A 19251-nucleotide genomic window follows, 5' to 3' on the forward strand; every position below is an offset into this window, starting at 1 on the left:
AAGGAAAAAAAAAAAAAAGACAGGCGCCATGACCTTGCACTGCTCTGCTTGGGCAGAGTGGAACACTTGGATAAAGACAAAAGCCTTCATGAAATGGGTGTTAGTGTTGGCTAAGGGCAAAGTCAACGAATGTGCAGGAAAAAACATCCTCCTCTGACTTACTACTGGGTAAGAAATTGACAGTACTGTAAATGGAACATAAGTTTAATAAAAACAACTGACAAGTTCAAAGAACTAATACCAAACATTAGAAATATCAATGTCATGCCAACATGAAGATTTCAGAAGTAAAATATGAGGAAAGACTAAAAAGTGGTATATTTCAGATACTGTCAATAATAGAGAAGTTTTGAAGTTAAAAAAAATTCAAAAACATGGTAATACTCCTCAATTATAAAAGTACTAACAATGGAGCAGAAAGTACCTGGACATTAGGAGTCAAGAAATCTGATTCTAGTATTAGATATGTCACTCAATTACCTTTATCAGTCACCTTATCTGTCAACTTCATCATATGTAAGATATTAATGGAGTGGATCAAATATATTAAACACATTCCAAGTGTTTACGGTTTCTCAAAGAACTAATGCTATATATGTAATGATGCATCAAATGGATGAAACAGCCATATTATCTTCTTGAAATAAAGCTCAACCAAGAAGAGTTTTTAGAAAATTCTAAAAAATCAAAAATTAAGATGCACTGATAAGGTGGATACACAATAATAAAGCAAATATACTGAAATTGTAAGATGGGTATCCAAAGTGCAATTACGCCTGCTTAAAAGTTCCATCACAAACAAGGAACAATTAGAGAAAAAGAGCTCTCAAAAATTAGAAATGACTGCTGAACTTTCATCAAAACTTAGAAATGGCTTTTAAATACATGAAGAGATATTCAACCCCACTTGCAATGAGAGAATGCATGTAAAGATCATTAATATGATTTCCATTTTTGTCTCTGGACATGGCGTATCTCTTTTTGGTGGGTTCCAGCATTCTCCTGTTGAAAAATCAACAGCCAGTTGTGATTTTGGTGCTTTCGCAGGAGGAGATAAGCACACGTCCTTCTACTCTGCTGTCTTGATTTCCACTTTTAACTTACAAAAAAATCTATAATATACTATATTGGCAAGGCTCTGTTAAATGTTTTTGGTGGAACTTATAAATGACATACTCCCTTTAGGGAACAAGTTTTTACCAAATTGACTATATTTTTATCAAATTTTAAAATGGTCACACTTAATTCCAATTCTAAGACTTATATATGTGCATAGATGTATCAAGTGAATTTATGTACACATACTGCATCCACTGAAGTATTATTCAGATCTAAAAAGACATGAGCTACTAAGCCATGAACACAGAGGGAACTTAAATGCACATTACTAAATGAACAAGGCCAATCTAAAAAAGCTTGTACTGTAGGTTCCAACTATATTATTATCCACTCTATTATTATAGTTGTTTAATCACTAAGTCATGTCAAATTCTTTTGTGACCCTACGGACTGTAGCCTGCCAGGCTCCTCTGTCCATGGGATTTCCCAGCCAAGAATACTGGAGTGGGTTGCCATTTTCTTCTCCAGGGGATCTTCCCAACCCAGAGGTTGAAGCAATGTCTCCTGCATTGGCAGGTGGATTATTGGCCACTGAGCCACCTGGAAAGCCCACAAGACACTCTAGAGAAGGTGAAAATATGGAAACAGTAAAAGGATCAGTGGGGTGACCAAGATTTCAGGGGGTGTGAGGGATGAACAGGCAGAACATCGAGCAATTTTAAGGCAGTGAAAGTATGCTTATGAAACTATAATGATGGATGTTGTAGCTGTTGTTCTTCAGTCGCTAAGTCATGTCTGACTGAGACTCCACGGACAAGAGCACACCAGGCACATGTCATTACACACCTGTCAAAACCCACTGAACGTACAACGCAACAAGAATGAACCCCAATGCACACTGTGAGTTGGGTGATAGTGATACATCAATGTAGGTTCATCGACTATAATAAATGTGCCACTATGGTAAGAAATGTTGACAGCAGAGGAGGCTATGTGTGGGAAGAGGGATACGGGAATATTCTATACTTCCTGCTCAGTTTTGCTGTGAATTTAATATTGTTCTGAAAAGTAAAGCCTTTAATTTAAAAAAATGAAATACTGTTATATTATTTAGATAAATATATAAAGGTAAGATAAGGGTTAAGGTGTATGTATAAACCATCAAAATAGCTAATAATGAAAAAGATGGTCTCTGGAGAGTAAAGAGATATAAGACAAAATCGGTTCTCAGCATAACCCCTTTGTGCTTCTCAACTGTCTTCCCAAACCCTATGCACATACACATTATAATCTAAGACAAGTACATCAGCATCAAAGACTAGCTTTAAATATCCAAAGGTAATGTAATCTGGATTATGCCCCCAAAAGAAACAACGCTATAAAGAATTAACTTATTGATGCATAAGTAGGACAAAAAATTTAAAAGGAAAAAAAATCAACTGTTCATTGGTAGAATTAAAATTCAGTTATTAATGTTAAACCAGCTCATTCATATTTTGCGATACTTGTACTAATAACAGGAATAGAAATTAACGAAAGCATCCTGTACCCGTCTTGCTTTTATTTTTTTACTTTTATTAATTTACTTTGGCTGCACCGGGTCTCTGTTGCAGCCCACAGGCATTCCCTGCAGCAGGCGGGGGCTTCTGTAGCTGTGGTGCACAGGCAGCTCCTGTGGCAGAGCACAGGCTCCAGAGCACTCAAGCTCAGCAGCTGCAGTGAGTGGGCTTCTCTAGCTGTGGCACACGGGCTTAGCTCCTCCAAGCCATGTGGGATCTTAGTTCCCCGAACATGGATCAAACCCATGTCTCCTGAATTGGAAAGCAGATTCTTAACCACTAGACCACCAAGGAAGTCACCAGGCTTGCTTGTATAAGAGTAAAAATTCTGTGAAGGCAGAAATTCAACATTTTCAGGGCTGAGTTATACACAAGAATCCTACAAACTGACTTTAGGAAAGTCACTTCCTTTCTCTCTACTTCAGTGCCATCATACACAAAATGAAAATGTATAAGATAAGGGCTTTCTAGGTGGCACTAGTGGTAAAGAATCCGCTTGTCTAATGCAGGAGACGCAGGTTGGACCCTTGGGTCGGAAAGATCCCCTGGAGTAGATGATGGCAACCCCCTCCAGTATTCCTGCCTGGAAAATTCCATGGACAAAGGAGCCTGGTGGTCTACAGTCCATGGGGCCACAAAGAGTCGGACATGACTGAGTACATGCGTAAGCTTAATTCCTGTTCTAAAAATTCAATGATTATATACCTCTATAGAATCTATAACTTGCAAGGAAATATGCAAACACAGGCAAAATGTCAGGATTCAGGACTCTGCTCCAGCTGCTGCTAGTCTCTCACACCTAATGCCAGGCTACAGCCAATCCTCCAAAGCAGTCAGAGAAGCTCCTTGAAGCAGCCTGACACATCAGAAACTTACTTCAGTTCTCACACAAAGGATTCAGCCTTGTTCTTTTGAATCTTACACATCCTGTTTCCTATGACCACTATACTTGTTAATGACCAAGGGCTATTAGTTTCTATTGAGAAGTTTAAAACAGGAAAATTAACTCAGAACAAAATATAGCCAATGCTTTCCTTAAACACTTACTATGTGTAATGTGTGTGTTAGTCACTCAATTGTATCCAACTCTATGCAACACTACAGACTGTAGCCCACCAGGCTCCTCTGTCCATGGGACTTCTCCAGGCAAGAATACTGGAGTGAGTTGCCTATCCCAGAGCCAGAGGATCTTCCTGACCCTGGAATTGAACCCAGGTCTCCTGCATTACTGGAGAAGGCGATGGCACCCCACTCCAGTATTCTTGCCTGGAAAATCCCAGGGATGGGGGAGCCTGGCGGGCTGCCGTCTATGGGGTCACACAAAGTAGGACACGACTGAAGTGACTTAGCAGCAGCAGCAGCTGCATTACAGGCGGATTCTTTACCATCTGAGCCACCAGAGAAGCCCCACTATATGTAAAGCAATACACTTTGGCGGTGTGGGAGGCCTATGTCAGTTTTAGTTGCAGAACGTGGGATCTTCGTTGCGTCATGCTGGAGCCTTCGTTATTGCACACAGACTCTAACTTATGGTGTTCGGGCTCAGCAGCTGTGATGTGCAGGCTCCAGAGCGCATAGGCTTCAGAAGTTGTGTCATGCGGGCCTAGGTACTCCACAGCAGTGTAGAATCTTAGTTCCCTGACCAGGGATTGAACCCGCATCCCCTGGATTGCAAGGTGGATTCTTAGCCACTGGACCCCCAGTGGTTATATACATTTTTATATAATCATAAAGCATTTTAAAATTTACAAAAGCATTTTCGAGTGCTTTACTCTGGTCTTCAACACAATCTTAAGCAACAGATCCTTGGCAGTGAGAGCCCTTGACAGACCTCATCCCAGGATGAGAGGCGCCCCCCAACTGCTGGTCCCTCTAGGCAGCCAAGGTGGTGGTGTATTACACTATCAGCTTGCCGGCTCATCCCTCAATGGCTACATGAGGTGATCTCCAAACTGATGCACTTCAATCTCCACATCTAAAATATTAAACCAAACTAGATGCCTTCAAATGTCTTTTCCAAGTGACAGTCTATGATCTATGCACCTCAATTTTAAAATGAGAAAACTGAGGCCTTAAGTGACACTGCTGATGAGTGATTAAGCTAAGATTCAAACACTGGCTTCTGGATTCAGAGTTAATGGGTTTTTTTCCTACTATAAAATGTCTCTTACATGTCTTGACAATAGTCAATTATGTGACTATAAACAATATGAACAAATGTAAGACTAACATTTGTGGTACTGGATATATCTCAGTCAGATTTCTTCAGTAAGCCCAGTAAAGACTTATACATTAAATTTTTTTAACTAGGATTACCCCGCCTCTGGAAGCACCAGAAATCAAGTTTCAAACTAGTAAACTACTGTGAACTTAATTATGTCTTGGTATTTGAAAATGCTATCACCTTTAATTCAGTGCTTATAATGTCCTGAATACCTAATCCAGCCAGAAATTTATACTAGATATTTACAGCACCTAAAATTTAAACGCTGACTTCTTTTAGCCACCCACTCTGTTGAGGCTGGATTTGACACGAGTTTGGGTATCAACATGCAGAGCTACAGAAAGACATTTTCCCAACAGTTAGGCCCTTCATTGCCAACACAAGGTCTCTAGTTCTTTCACTCTCAAAGACTTGCAGACTTCATAAAGGAACAGCTCTTCAGGTTCTTGAACCACCTATTTATCATTAGCACCAAAAGTTTTCAACATTCAAATTTTATAAAGTATGACATCTAAGCCAATACCAACACCTGTGAGTCAAATAAATATGTATTTTATATCATTACACTTCATAAATCCAGCAATGTTAATTTTATAAATAAGATTCTTAACAGTTCCATTCCTCTCCAAATACATCCAAAATGGATATCAGAGAAATTAGCTCTAAAATATATGTATTATGTTCTTATACATTTTAATAAAGAGAACCTTAAACATAATCAACATTTAGTCCTTCTAACATGCAAGTCTTTACTTCATCAAACAACATAGCTTCTCTAGCCCTAGCCTCCCACAAACCCTCTGCTCTAATCAAATGAATCCACTTGTATTCCCCAAACACATGATATATACCCCAAAGGTCCCTATGCAGTTCCACTCTGCCTCCTTGAAGGTCTGGCCACAGCTCATCACTACAGCCCCAAATGACTGCAGCATGTATCAACTGTTCCTCTCAGTGGGCTTTCTATGCATCCATCCATCTCTAAGCTCTTCCAAAGTCATGTCTTTCTTTGCCCAGGGCCTAACACAGTAAATAGACATAGCAAAGTATACTCATAATATATATATTTTTGCAGATTAACCTAATGAAAAAGAAATTATTACACTGTGAAGGGATAATCTAAGGACCGCTGCTGCTACTGCTGCTGCTAAGTTGCTTCAGTCGTGTCTGACTCTGTGCGACCCCATAGACAGCAGCCTACCAGGCTCCCCCGTCCCTGGGATTCTCCAGGCAAGAACACTGGAGTGGGTTGCCATTTCCTTCTCCAATGCATGAAAGGAAAAAGTGAAAGTGAAGTCGCTCAGCCGTGTCCAACTCCTAGCAACCCCATGGACAGCAGCCTACCAGGCTCCTCCGTCCATGGGATTTGCCAGGCAAGAGTATTACTGAGATATAATGCTGATTTTCCCTAAACTAAATGGCCCCAGACTAGTCAGCATTTATAGCTAATTATCTGAGCTCCAATACTTTGGCCACCCAATGCAAAGAGCTGACTCATTAGAAAAGACCTTGATGCTGGAAAAGATTGAGGGCAAGAGGAGAAAGGGACGACAGAGGACAAGATGGTTGGATAGCATCACTGACTCAATGGACATGGGTTTGAGCAAACTCCGGGAGACAGTGAAGGACAGGGAGGCCAGGCGTGCTGCATTCTATGGGGTCACAGAGTAGGACACAACACTAGCAACTGAACAACAACAATCTACCATTTCCTTAAATGTTGTGAGATGTGATTTCTCAGTGTTTCAGTTGCTGGCTGTCCCTCCACACTGCTAACGTCTGTAAGACATTTAGTGTTTGTAATACAATGTACCAGAGTCAGACAGGACTGAGTGACAAACACTTTCACTTTTTTCACCAACTGCAAGGGGCTTTGAGCCACTCTACCTGCAATAGACTATCCCTTAGCACAGTACCCTGTTTCCATACAGACCACATGATGAGCAACAAACAAAACATTTAAGCACACTGAATAGGTTGTGCCCCCGGGACTTACTCATTCAACAATTATTTTTTGAGTCCTCCACATGCCAGGCTAACCTCAATACTAAGGCGACAGAAGTGAGCAAAACAAAGTGCTGGCACAGGGAGAGCCCTTGTTTTCACATTGCTTTCATTCTATTTGAGAAATAAAATAACATGAAATAATAATATGAAAACTAGTGATAAGCATATGGACCAAAAAATAAAGCATGATGAAACGACAGACTATGAAGGGGTGCTATTTTAGGGCAGGCAGAGCAACTGTTTCCAAGAAGCCAAACTCTGAGCACAAGGAAGGAAGCTTGAAGGAGGACAGGACATGAGCCATGCAGATGTCTGAGGGAAGATATTCAAGGCAGGAGAAGGAAGGTCACAGGCCTTAAAGACAGGAGTGGGTTGGTTAGTTCCAAATTAGCAAGAACACCAGCGTGACTGAAGCAGAACGAGTAACACGGACAAGGCCAGTAGATGATACCAGGTACCTCCTGCACTTGAGCAGCAGACTAAATCCCATCTCACACATACATACACACACATACACACACACACAGTGTCCCCCAGAAAAGGCAGTGAAGGCAATTGGTTATGAATATCACATCTTTATCAATATATAACTTACGACAAAACTAGATAAAGTTTCTTAGATTACAGAATTAAAATATCTGTCCATCAGGGCCAAGCTGAGAATTAAGGAGCCCTGGTCCTTCCTCCTCATTGAGTTCATAGGTTAATAAAGGAGAAGACACATAAATGGATCACAGAGGAAGGGGCCGGAGCTCACAGCAAGGCCCGCTTTGAGCAGACCTCCCAGGACCGTCCAGATTGGGGCCCAGAGAAAAGGAGCAAAGCCTGCTCTCAACAACAGCCTCACTGTAAACAGCTGAGAGAGCGAGCTTTGACAGAAACAGCAGCAAACAGAAAAGGAAAGAAACCCTGTTCAAGCTCTCAAAATAAACTCTCTTTCATAATAAGAAAAGCATCCTAAGCAGTCCTCAAAGCATCAAGTACTGGGCCCATCCAACATTGCTGCTTACGCTGCTAGGGCCCCACCTAAACATCACTGGGTACTGTCGTGGGGGCTCCATCCAGCTTCTATGGTAAAACTGGAAGACCTCAACCAGTGTCCCAAATTCTAAGTGTAGTGCTTTCAACTCTAGCCTGCCAACCATGTTCCATTTCACTCTCCATTAGTGTCTTGAGACATACCTTTATCATATCTTATTCCTCTCCCATTCAATTCCTTGAGATCAAGAAGATACAACAGTTAAAAAGACAAAGTTTTACTTTTGAAAGACACTTTAATTCTAGTGGATCAACCCAATACACACTGAAAAATGTCAAGTCACAAGACCATGTCTGACTTAATCTTTCTTTTAAATATATTTATAAAAGCTGAGAGGTATGGGGTTAATAAGGAAGGATTCCCAGCAGGTGTGCAATTTTAATCTGACACTGAAGATTAACACCTCATAGAACTAATATTTTATCAACAAATCCAAACTGAGAAGCAGAATCCACTTACAACTTAAAAAAATTTTTCATTACAGATGAATTCTTAGAAATTCTAGGAGTTTACCATAGTTGATCCTGTTCTCCTAATGATGAAGAATCAGTTAAATTAAATTTACAGATTTCTAAATTCTTGTAATCACTCTAGTTCTTGGTAATCACTTGCATTCAATATTAACAGAATGATTTCAGAGTCTCAAATGTTTAAGCCAGAAAAGTTTTGAATTACCCACGAAGGCCATTAAAATTAGATACCTCTTGCTATTCAGCCACTAAGGCAGCACATTAAACTTCAACGTTTATAGCAAGACAGATGATAGTCAGGTGTGTCAAAGCATCGCCAGTTTTCATAGGTTAATATTCCTCCTTAAATTATAAGCTGATCCGTATGGTTATAGATGAAACATTTGAAGAGGAGTTTGGTTTCACATGGAAACTGTTACCAAGACAAACCTTCTTGTAGGATGGAGTTCCAAGAACATTAAATCATAAGAAATTGTTTCAGCAGCTGGTTAAAGCTGAGTGTACATAATACAAGACATCTGGTTGTCTGTGCATTTTCAGTTCATTTAAAAAGTATAAACACATTAAAACACTGAAATGTTTGATATATTACAACACTGTCTACTTGCTCTCCAAGTGTTTAAGTGGCTGGTCTCTACACTGTATTCACGGCTTATTTACTATCTAAGGGGATTTATCATTTCCATCCCCCTTAACTTTACCACAACATTTTATCAACAACAGTAACAAAAACAAGGAACTTATTTAGGATATATATGAAATTGCTGGTATTTGGTAATAACAAATGTAATAGAGGTGCTGCTGTTTTTAAAACTAACATCAGAAACACAAGAAGCCTCACACGTACTATAATAAACAAATGGCAGGCAATACACAGGGCTTCCCTGGTGGCTAAATGTAAAGAATCTGCCTGCCAACGCAGGAGTTGCGGGTTCCATCCCTGGGTCGGGAAGAGCCCTGGAGAAGGAAATGACAACCCACTCCAGTATTCTTGCCTAGGAAATCCCATGGACAGGGGAGCCTGGCAGGTTACAGTCCATGGAGTCGCTAAACAATCAGACCCGACTTAGCAACTAAACAACTGACAACAAGCAATATGTGTGTTCCCCTCCCACACCTGACCATATGTAACAGAAAGTTAACCACAGTGGCTTAACCAAAGTAACTGTTTGCTCTTTTAACATAAGAAGAAAATCAAAGATAAGCCATCAAGGGCTTGTGTAGTCCTTCCACAACATTACAAACACCCCACGCTCCTGGGACACTGTTCTTTCTGTGTGGCACCCATCATCCCAGATTCAAGAAGGCCAGAGCACTGCCTGCACATCCAGGTAGGAAGAGAAGGGCCAAGGGCGATGAGCTGAAGATACATGCTCTGCAAGCTCCTGACTCCTGCTTACGTGTAACTGGCCCAAACTGTCAAGGAGCCACATTTAGTTCCCAAAGAGCCTGTAAACTAAGCTGGGCACACACTTACCCCAACAATATTGGAGAAGAAGGTGAGAAAGGATACCAGGCATGTAAAGAACTGTGTCTGTCAAAAGAGTTCCACTACCTGGGACACTTTCTCCATGCCCTTTCCCTGTCAGTGATAACCCAGCTGTCTCAGCCCTACCTTCCAGGCTGCGCATGACCAGACCAGGTCACAACAGGGTTTGGTGGTTCTCATTTCTAAGCCTATAATACAATTCTTTCTATAATACAATAAACCTATAATACAAGGGTTTCTCTTGTGGCTCAGCTAGTAAAGAATCCACCTGCAATGTGGGAGACCTGGGTTCAATCCCTTGAGTGGGAAGATCCACTGGAGAAGGGAAAGGTTACCCACTCCAGTATACCGGCCTGGAGAATTCCATGGACTGGAGAATTCCATGGACTGTATAGTCCATGGGGTCGCAAAGAGTTGGACACAACTGAGCAACTGTCACAATACAATTCTGAGTGCTGCGCTCATGCACAACAGAGGCCCGTTTTCTCACAAATACCCATCTTTCCTTTTGGGCCACAGGCAAGGGGCTTATTTCCAGCAATATCTCCAAACAGACTGAGATTTTGTGATGATAAATCTTAAAACCTACTTTTTCATTTCAAAAAATAACTCCTCTAAAATGTGCATTCTCAAGAATTCCCCATTTGTCCAGTGGCTAGGATGTTGCACTTCCACTGCAAGCAGCATGGGTTAGATCCCTGGTCAGGAAACTAAGATCCCACCTGCCATGTGGTGTGGTCAAAAATAAACAAATTTTTTTAAATAATAAAATATGCATTCTCAATACTGGGTGTAAGAGATCACCCTCCAGTGGGTGAAAATTGGTTCGTCCAGGGGTGAAAAACTTCACAGATATTATAATGATGTATGGCCTTCCAGAAAGTCATAGCATATAAACATATTCAGTGTATCTGTAGTATTCAAATTTCATTAGGACTCTGGAGAGGCAATTAAGAAAAAAAAAATTCTAAAAAGGCTCCTCTGAGAGACAAATAAGGTTGAGAATAACTGTTTTAAAAGTAACAAACATTTTGAATTATACAGGAACTGCATTCAGCTGTAGTAACAGAAATCTAGTTGTAACAGTGTAAACAAGGTCTATTTTTCTTACATGAGAACTCCAGGGGTGGGGGCAGGAGCAGGGTAGTGGTAGATCTTTGTAGTGGTAGTGGTAGTGGTTGAACTTTGGTTCAGCAGCTCAATGCCATCAAAGCAGACTTTGCTGTAAGTCTCTTAGTTCATGGTGCCAAGATGTCCAACACAACTCTAAGGAGATCTTGCCCACACTCTGGTGAATAGGACAGTGGGCTCTCACAGATGAAAATATAAATATGTCTCTTAGGTGAGTCAGGTCCCAATAAAGAGCTGTGCCTGTAAGTTTCACTGGAGGACTTCCCCCTACATCTCACTGACCACATCCAGCTTCAAGAGAAGCTAGAAATAGAAATCCAACCTCTCCAAAAGAGGCCAGATATAAAATCCAGAAGCAAGGAAGAAGGGAAGAATAAATAATGGATGGACAAAGAGCTATATCTACCATGTATGTATCAGATTCAAACTGCTTTTCTCTCAAACCCTGATTTACACAGATTAATTCTGTGCTTATCATATGCTTCATGTTGCTGAAGAGTTTATTTTCCCCTCAACAACATAAAATTCGTATGTTGATGACAGGTCACCAAAGTCTAACTATTATCACGCAAGACAGCAAGAAGGCCATGGATGTACACGGAGGCATACATAAAAGCGATACATGAAAGTACTACAACCCACAAACTCTTCAACATGATCAATTAGCATCTTCAATACACTAAGAAGAGAAAAGTAATCCTGGCTTAGCCAGAACTTACAAGAGTGGAATATCAGTGATTAACTGCATCAAACAGCAGAGCAATTCTTCCAAAAGATCTTCTGAGTCAGAACCTGGTGAGACATATAAAAAAAATTTTTTAACAAAGTATAAAGTAGAATTCAGTTGTTTGGAAGTTCAGTTTTCATTTCTAATGAGAATAATCATTATTACAGAAACTCAGATACTAAGTTGCCCTCTGAATAAAATCTATATGCTGAGCAAGTTAACATCTACTATAATCTTCATCTAGTAGAGGAATTTTGAACACCAGCTATTAATTATATTGGTTTTAATGTCTGAAGGCAACTATGACTTCTGTAGACCAGCGGTTTTCAAATTTCTTATACTGTACTATGTCTTTTCAAATAAAAGTTATACTGAAGTCAAAGTATATAAAATAAAAACTCAAGCTGCTCCAGCTGTTTTAAATCAGAAATAGACTACCTGCACTTCTTCACCCAATGAAAATCTGACCTTACCCTTGATCTCCTTGCAGACCCAGAAGTGCCTTCTCTGAACTCATGGAGTCCCACTGATTATAGATTGGAACCCACTGAGAGTCTAAACACCTCTTTACAAAGAGCCAAAGTCAAAATGGCTTTCCCAAGTCACAAAGTAAGCAGCAAAGGTTGGTTGCAAACTACTGTTGCAACAGAAATGCTCCTATGTCCCAAACTTCTCAAACCTAAGTGACTTTCTAACTTATGAAGTCAATCAGGATCACATGTGGCTCCCTGCTTTGGACGCTGCTGCTGCTGCTGCTAAGTCACTTCAGTTGTGTCCGACTCTGTGTGACCCCATAGACGGCAGCCCACCAGGCTCCCCCGTCCCTGGGATTCTCCAGGCAAGAACACTGGAGTGGGTTGCCATTTCCTTCTCCAATGCATGAAAGTGAAAAGTGAAAGTGAAGTCGCTTAGTCGTGTCCGACTCTTAGCGACCCCATGGACTGTAGCCTATCAGGCTCCTCCATCCATGAGATTTTCCAGTACTGACACCTATATCTATGAAATTCTTTCTTCCCTCAGTTTCTATGACTTCTTTCTAACCCACTACTTTTTCATTTCATTCCCAGTATCCACTTCCTCAGAATACCCTTCAACACTGGCACACACCCAACTCTCTTGCTCACCCTAAATAAAAACAATCATCTGCACAGCATCTATGCCTTGTGCATCTGTCTGTTATTGTAAGTGCTGGCTGCATTATCCCAGAGCTTTTGGCTACAAGTAAAGCAGGCCCCTGCAGGCCCCTATTGGACTTTGGGGCTTCCCAGGTGGCACTAGTGGTAAAGAACCTGCCTGTCAGTGCAGGCAGATGCCAGAGACAAGGGTTCAATCCCTGGGTCAGGAAGATCCCCTGGAGGAGCGCATGGCAACCCACTCCAGTATTCCTGGAGAATCCCATGGACAAAGAAACTTGGCTGGTGGGCTACAGTCCGAAGGGTCGCAAAGAGTCGGACACAACTGAGGCAACTTTGCAAGCACACATACATGCACTGGAGTTGACCCTCTTATGGGAAAAAGACAGACAAAGAGTTTGGCACATAATGTACACTCAATACGTGTTCACTGAACTGAATACAGGTGTTCAAGTCCAAATTTAGCAGTTGCTTCTAAAACATCAAAGCACTTGGCATCTCAAAGAGAAGTTTAGCAATTCTTTTTTCTAGACCACAATATCACCTGGTATTCAGTTTGAAGAAATTCCTTCCTGCCTTGCCATTAATAGAAGTAACTGGCACAGCAGCCCTCTGAGAGGTCAGTGCAAAGCTTGAAGAGAGTATTAAATCATACTGAAGACATCAATCAATGCTAAAAAGAATACACAGCAAGACTCAAGTTCAATAACCACGTTAAGTCTCACTCTAGAAGCAGTAGGTCACTACCACTTAGCTCAACAAGTGGAGGAAAGTCAGAGCCAACTCAATCTTTCTCCTCCAGAGCTGTCCAACATGACCCATGCGAGTTAATAACCTATTCCAACAAGTGGTTTGTGGCAAGTATTAATAATATATACTCAGTATGTATTTGCTGAACTGTCATTCCATGCCTTACCCTAGAGAACGTGGTGACCCAGACCCAGTAACTTTCAGAATTACTCACTGATTTCCTAAAGAACATTTCAGACCAAATAAGTTGACCAGTTTACTAACATACCCCTGGTTTAGCCAAGCAGCCTGCACAAGTTTTTTAATTACAGAGGTGAGGGAACAAGTGCTCAGGACCCACAGATGGCACCTAATTGGATTTTTTTTTTTCCCTCCAGGGATGTAAACACATCTAAATTTCAAATTTTAAAATGGTGACAAAGACCTCTCTTTGGATCCATGTGCCATCCAAATCATGACTTCAGTCAAGTTAACAGCCAGTTAACTAAGGAGTACATTCACAGCTTCGTTATCAATGTAATCCTAATGAAAATAATGTTGATAAATCCATCTCATACAAGTAAAACATAGCATTTCAAGGCCAAAGTTCTAACAAAACTAAAGATAAGAATAAGCAAATTCCAAGTGAAATTTCTGACAATTTCCACTTACTAAAACAAAAACATTCTTGCATAATACTATATTCTTATTTCTGGGGTTACTCTAGAAGCAAATAATTGCAAGGCAAGTGAAGAATGATAAGATTTGACTGCTTATCAGGCTTTACATTAAGCAAGTCACTCATACTGCCTTATTTTCCACACATCATTTATCACTCAGCTTCCATATGAGGCCAAACATCTTCCTTAGTTTCAATTAAAAACAAGTAAATATAAAACTCACCTGCCAAAAATTACAGTAACACATTCATGCATTTCTTACAGTTTGCAGGTCCATGACAAAGTAAAGTGATGTTCTCTGAGTAAATGACTTTGCAGAGATTTGAATGTGTTTACTGTATTGTGAAGTTTTACAAACCAGAGTTGGTGTGTGCTTTTTTAAATCTCTTAAAGAGTTTTAAATTGCCTCTATAGCTCCAGCCAAATATTTTAATACTTTATATCATAAACATTCCATTCTCTCTAGCCCACATTAATCCTAACAATAACTCTTACGGAGTAGGTATCATCATCATTTCACAGATCAAGGCTCAAAGAGTCTATTTACCTACAATAAGTGGCAGAGTTCAGATTTAACCTAAATTCAGACTTCCAAAGGGAGGGTGGGGGTGGAATTTACAAATTACTTTTAAAGACCTGTTTCTATACAAAGCTAGAAAAAAAAATCCAGTCAACCAATCCAAGTGTCACTGAAGACCATACAAATCCCTGGTGAGTATTCTGAGCCACATTAAGGAAGAGACTGGAAATACCACAGATCATTTTACACAACAAGGTGATATCCTACACAGCCATCAATACATACCCAAGTCCTTGACTTAAATATCTCAAACAATGAATAAATACAATCTTTTATTAAGAATATTTTGCAGAACAAGGCCACTGAAACCTCACCCCATCCTTGAGGTTCTCCCACTTTAAAGCCCAAACGCCACTTCAGTAGTCCCTAGGAGTATCAGCAGAAGGAGGCACAAACACAAGAAAGCAAAGATAGAGAAAGACAAGATTTCTGGTCACTCAGCTCTAATGGGCTTCCTTTGTGGCTCAGCTGATAAAGAACCCTCCTGCAATGTGGGAGACCTGGGTTCGACCCCCGGGTTGGGAAGATCCCTTGAAGAAGGGAATGGCTACCCACTCCAGTATTCTGGTCAGGAAAATTCCATGGGGTAGCAAAGAGTTGGACATGTCTGAGAGACTTTCACGTCACTTCACAGCTCTAATAATCTACACCTGAAACTAAGCTGTGGTTGGTCCCTGTTAGTGCTTTCTGTTTGGCAGTATCATAGAGAAGACTCAACTGTCTCATTTTGACCTTAGGGAGAGAACCAGAGATGATAAAACACTGTCATTGATAAAATGCCTCCCATCAGAGTCAGAGGGATGGCAGGTGTGGAAGAAAGGGAGAAAAGAAAAATTTTTACAGCACTTACTCAAGGAAGGGGAAAAAATATCACTGATAGAAAACTAAGCAGCAGCCAGAAAAAAGAAATATACGGGTCACTTAAATCAGGTTACACGTTGTTACTGAAAGGAATATTAAAAGACAGAGAGCAAATGGCTGCTGTTTTCTTTACATTCAGAAAGTCAAACTAGGGCTTCCCTGGTGACTCAGTGGTAAAGAATCTGCCTGCCAATGCAGGAGACACGGATTCAGTCCCTGATCCGGGAAGATACACCACAGCTATTAAGCCTGTGCTCTGGAGTCCGTGAGCCACAACTGCTGAGCCCACGTGCCACAACGACTGAAGCCATGTGCCCTAGAGTCCGCAACAAGGGAAGCCACTGCAGTGAGAAGCCTCTGCACCGAGACTAAAGAGTAGCCCCCACTCTCTGCAACTAGAGAAAAGCCCATGCAGCAACGAAGACTCAGCACAGCCAAAAATAAATAAATTAATTAATTTAAAACAGTCAAACTGTCAGTTTCTCAATGCTGCCCAACACTGTGCTAATACAGGTACTTAAAACTTCAGAATTAACAGAGCCGCACTCCAAAGAGGACTTGAAAGTTCAGAGCAAAAGACTCTTAAAATGAAGACACATAGCTAGATTATACTTATTACCAACTCATACTCAGAAAAATCATGGTTTTTCTGCGGGTCTAGGTTACTGTCTATTTTAGTTGTAAAGCTAATACTGGCATTATCCTAAAGTGTTAAAGATCATACTTAAGCTTCTAATTAGCAAAATCAAACATGCCTCCATAAATCAGTTAAGGAAAAGCAAATGGATTCACTCTTCTCTAAAAATAAAACTGGTCTACATTTCCATGCATTACAATATTTATAAACCTGTGTCCTACCCATTCCAATAAAATCTGCAATAATTCTGGTTGAGTGCTATTACTGTGGTCAAACAGAAATGCTTCTGTTTACCCTCAAGGATAATACAGTCTATGAGATTTCATCATAAAATGTGCTGTTAGTAAAATTTAATTCATTCTATTCCACTGATTACATAAAAGAAGGGGAGAGAAAGAAATACCATGAATCACACTCTCACCTATTATATGACCAAAAACAAGTCAAGAATTCCTAGAAACACTTTATTTTTCTGCAAAGTCAGATTATAAATCTTATAAGCTGAATATTTTAAAAGAATAAATCTATGCTAAATCTACACTTTCTTTTTTCTCTGAGCCACATTTTTCAACTATTGTGAGGGTTTTTTTGTATTATTTATCCATAACTAATGAGATTAAACTATGAAGTTTTATGTTAAGACAAAAATAAAACACATATCACTCAACACAACTGTGTGCCCCCAACACAATTTCTGGTTTATCAGCCCCAGGTGTAAGGGACCAGAGCAAGCGGAGAAAGAGCAGTAAAGCCCGCCATCGTGGGAGCCTAAGCACCTCCAAACACACCTCAGATTTGGAAGGTAATTCCAAATAGTTTCAAAAAAGTTTTAAGCCAGACGTGAATGTGAAGGAAAGTGGTTGTGTTCCAGAGGTGTGATTACAGACTTTTTTCCCGTAAATTTCCATCTCATATAATTTTTTCTTGTTCGTTTTGGTCTCTCATAAATCGTAAGTTTTCTCACCTGTATTGGATCCTTGGCTCCCATTTACCTGCCAGGGGGTGGCACACACTGCCAGAAGCTCCAGGTGCAGAGGCACAGCCTGCCACGCGGGGGCTGCCAGCGGAGGGCTCTGAGATGCTTCATGGAAGGGCACCCAATGTCAGTTTCTCTGAGTCTTTCCCTGTTTTTTGGTTCATTTATTCAGAAGAGTATCCACTTATGGCAGAAAGGGAGTGGAGTGAGTAAAATCCCACTAGTGTCAGCATTCTAGAAGCCAAGTCAAGACGCCTTACTCTTTTACATGTAGCCTCTTCTCCCAACCCTGTTCTCCCTATACCACTGCCTCCACCGTGTCCAAGAACTTATACAGGGAGGACCCGCTGGTCCAGCCTCTTAGAGAGAACAGATTTCAGTATTAAACTGGGAAAGGGGTGGTCCCATGATGCACGTCACAAGAGTAGAGACCTTCCAGTCAATCCCCTTGCTTGTCTGCCTTTGGAGACACCTGGCACTTCCAATTCCTAAACCTCTCCAGAGTTCTGTGGCAAGAACTGGCTTGTTTCTGGAATTCTCCAACCCTGAAGGCATTTAGCTCCCAGCTTTCAGTGGTCAGTTTAGCTCAGCATCACTCAGTTTTCCAACTTGCAAATTGTGATTAACACTGTCTCCCCCTCTTTCTCTTTAACCTAATAAATTCATAACTTGTTCAAAATTCCTTTACTTTTCTGGGGGTTTCAGGAGACAGCAAAGATGATCATGTATATTTAATCCACTATGCTTGAGATCAAGTCCTACAAAATAAATAATTTTAAAAAATAAATACAGGGGAGGGGAGGAAGGCTCAAGAGGGAGGGGACATATGTACACATATAGCTGATTCACTTTGTTGTACAGCAGAAACTGACACAATATGGTAGAGCGATTAGATGCCAATAAAAAATAATAAATGAAAAAAAAATTTTAAACATATATATATATTGAACTACTCTGTGCCAACAAAACGTACTCAAGCAAGCCTTTTACCTGGACTTGACAAGTCTCTTTTCTAATCTGCACAGAGCTGTGCTAACTGGTTCTCAGGCCCCTCAAGCCCACAGTCCCTGCTCTACCCAGCTCTCCCTGCCAAGGCTGCCTCTTTTTTGCTTCTATCTTCAGTCTCTCAATATCCAATATCTTCCCTCATTTGAAAAATTCATTTTAAACTTTGTAAGAAACTATAATTGCCTTCCACTGGCAGCAGTACTGTGGAGTGGTTACTCCAAAGAGCCCTCCTGTACAAAAATAATGAGTTCTTGGCTAAAATAAACTCTTCAGTGCACTAATGGGCTTCCAGAAAGTAAAGGAAATCTCCCAAGGACCCCAGCACCATAACCAAAAAGAATAACCACAAGCGAACACTCTGTGGCTTGAATCTGAAGTAAAACACTGAGCAAGAAGCAAACTCTTAAGGACAGGGTGTCCCTGAGGATGAAGCCAGCTACTGGGAGACCTAAGCCTTCAGCCTGGCCACTGGGACACTGAACTTGGCAGCCCCATTAAGCCAAGAACTGCTAAGGGAGACTAAAGTGGTCGATGCTGCGGTCTCTGGGTCCCTTTAGAAGCAAATGCAAATCCCTCTCTTACTTGGGGCCTTAGATTAAGACCAAACAAATAGAAGTTCAAAGTCAGCATTATCAAAGACTTAAGGAAACAAGCCACTGTAAATGCTTAACGAAACCAGCAACAGATTTAGGTCCCCAAGGACTTAAAATATTGGCTTTATGCATACAAAATGTAAAATATCAGTTACCTTGTCAGCAAGAACAGGACATAATACCAACACTGAGGAAAGAAAAACTTGCACTGAAAGCAAAGGGAGAATGCAGACAATTGTGTAGTACTTCACAGTTTTGCCTAGGGCTGGTTTTGTCCCTTTATTCCTGAAAGCATGGAATCGTGGAAAGAGCTATCTCTGCATAATGATACAAATTCCCTCCAGCAAAC

General features: G+C 40.7%; 1 protein-coding gene across 7 annotated transcripts in view; it reads right to left on the bottom strand.

Annotated features, from left to right (window-relative positions):
* The window catches only part of DYM (dymeclin), a 400521-nt gene that overhangs the window by 314972 nt on the left and 66298 nt on the right, over positions 1–19251 (bottom strand). For all 7 annotated transcript variants that reach the window (XM_005224266.5, XM_059880986.1, XM_024984401.2 and 4 more), the window contains one exon: positions 11698–11770. In XM_005224266.5, coding sequence (XP_005224323.1) covers positions 11698–11770 — 73 coding nt within the window. The remainder of the gene's footprint in view (positions 1–11697; positions 11771–19251) is intronic.

Source organism: Bos taurus, chromosome 24 (assembly GCF_002263795.3).
Source record: "Bos taurus isolate L1 Dominette 01449 registration number 42190680 breed Hereford chromosome 24, ARS-UCD2.0, whole genome shotgun sequence".
Lineage (NCBI taxonomy): Eukaryota > Metazoa > Chordata > Mammalia > Artiodactyla > Bovidae > Bos > Bos taurus.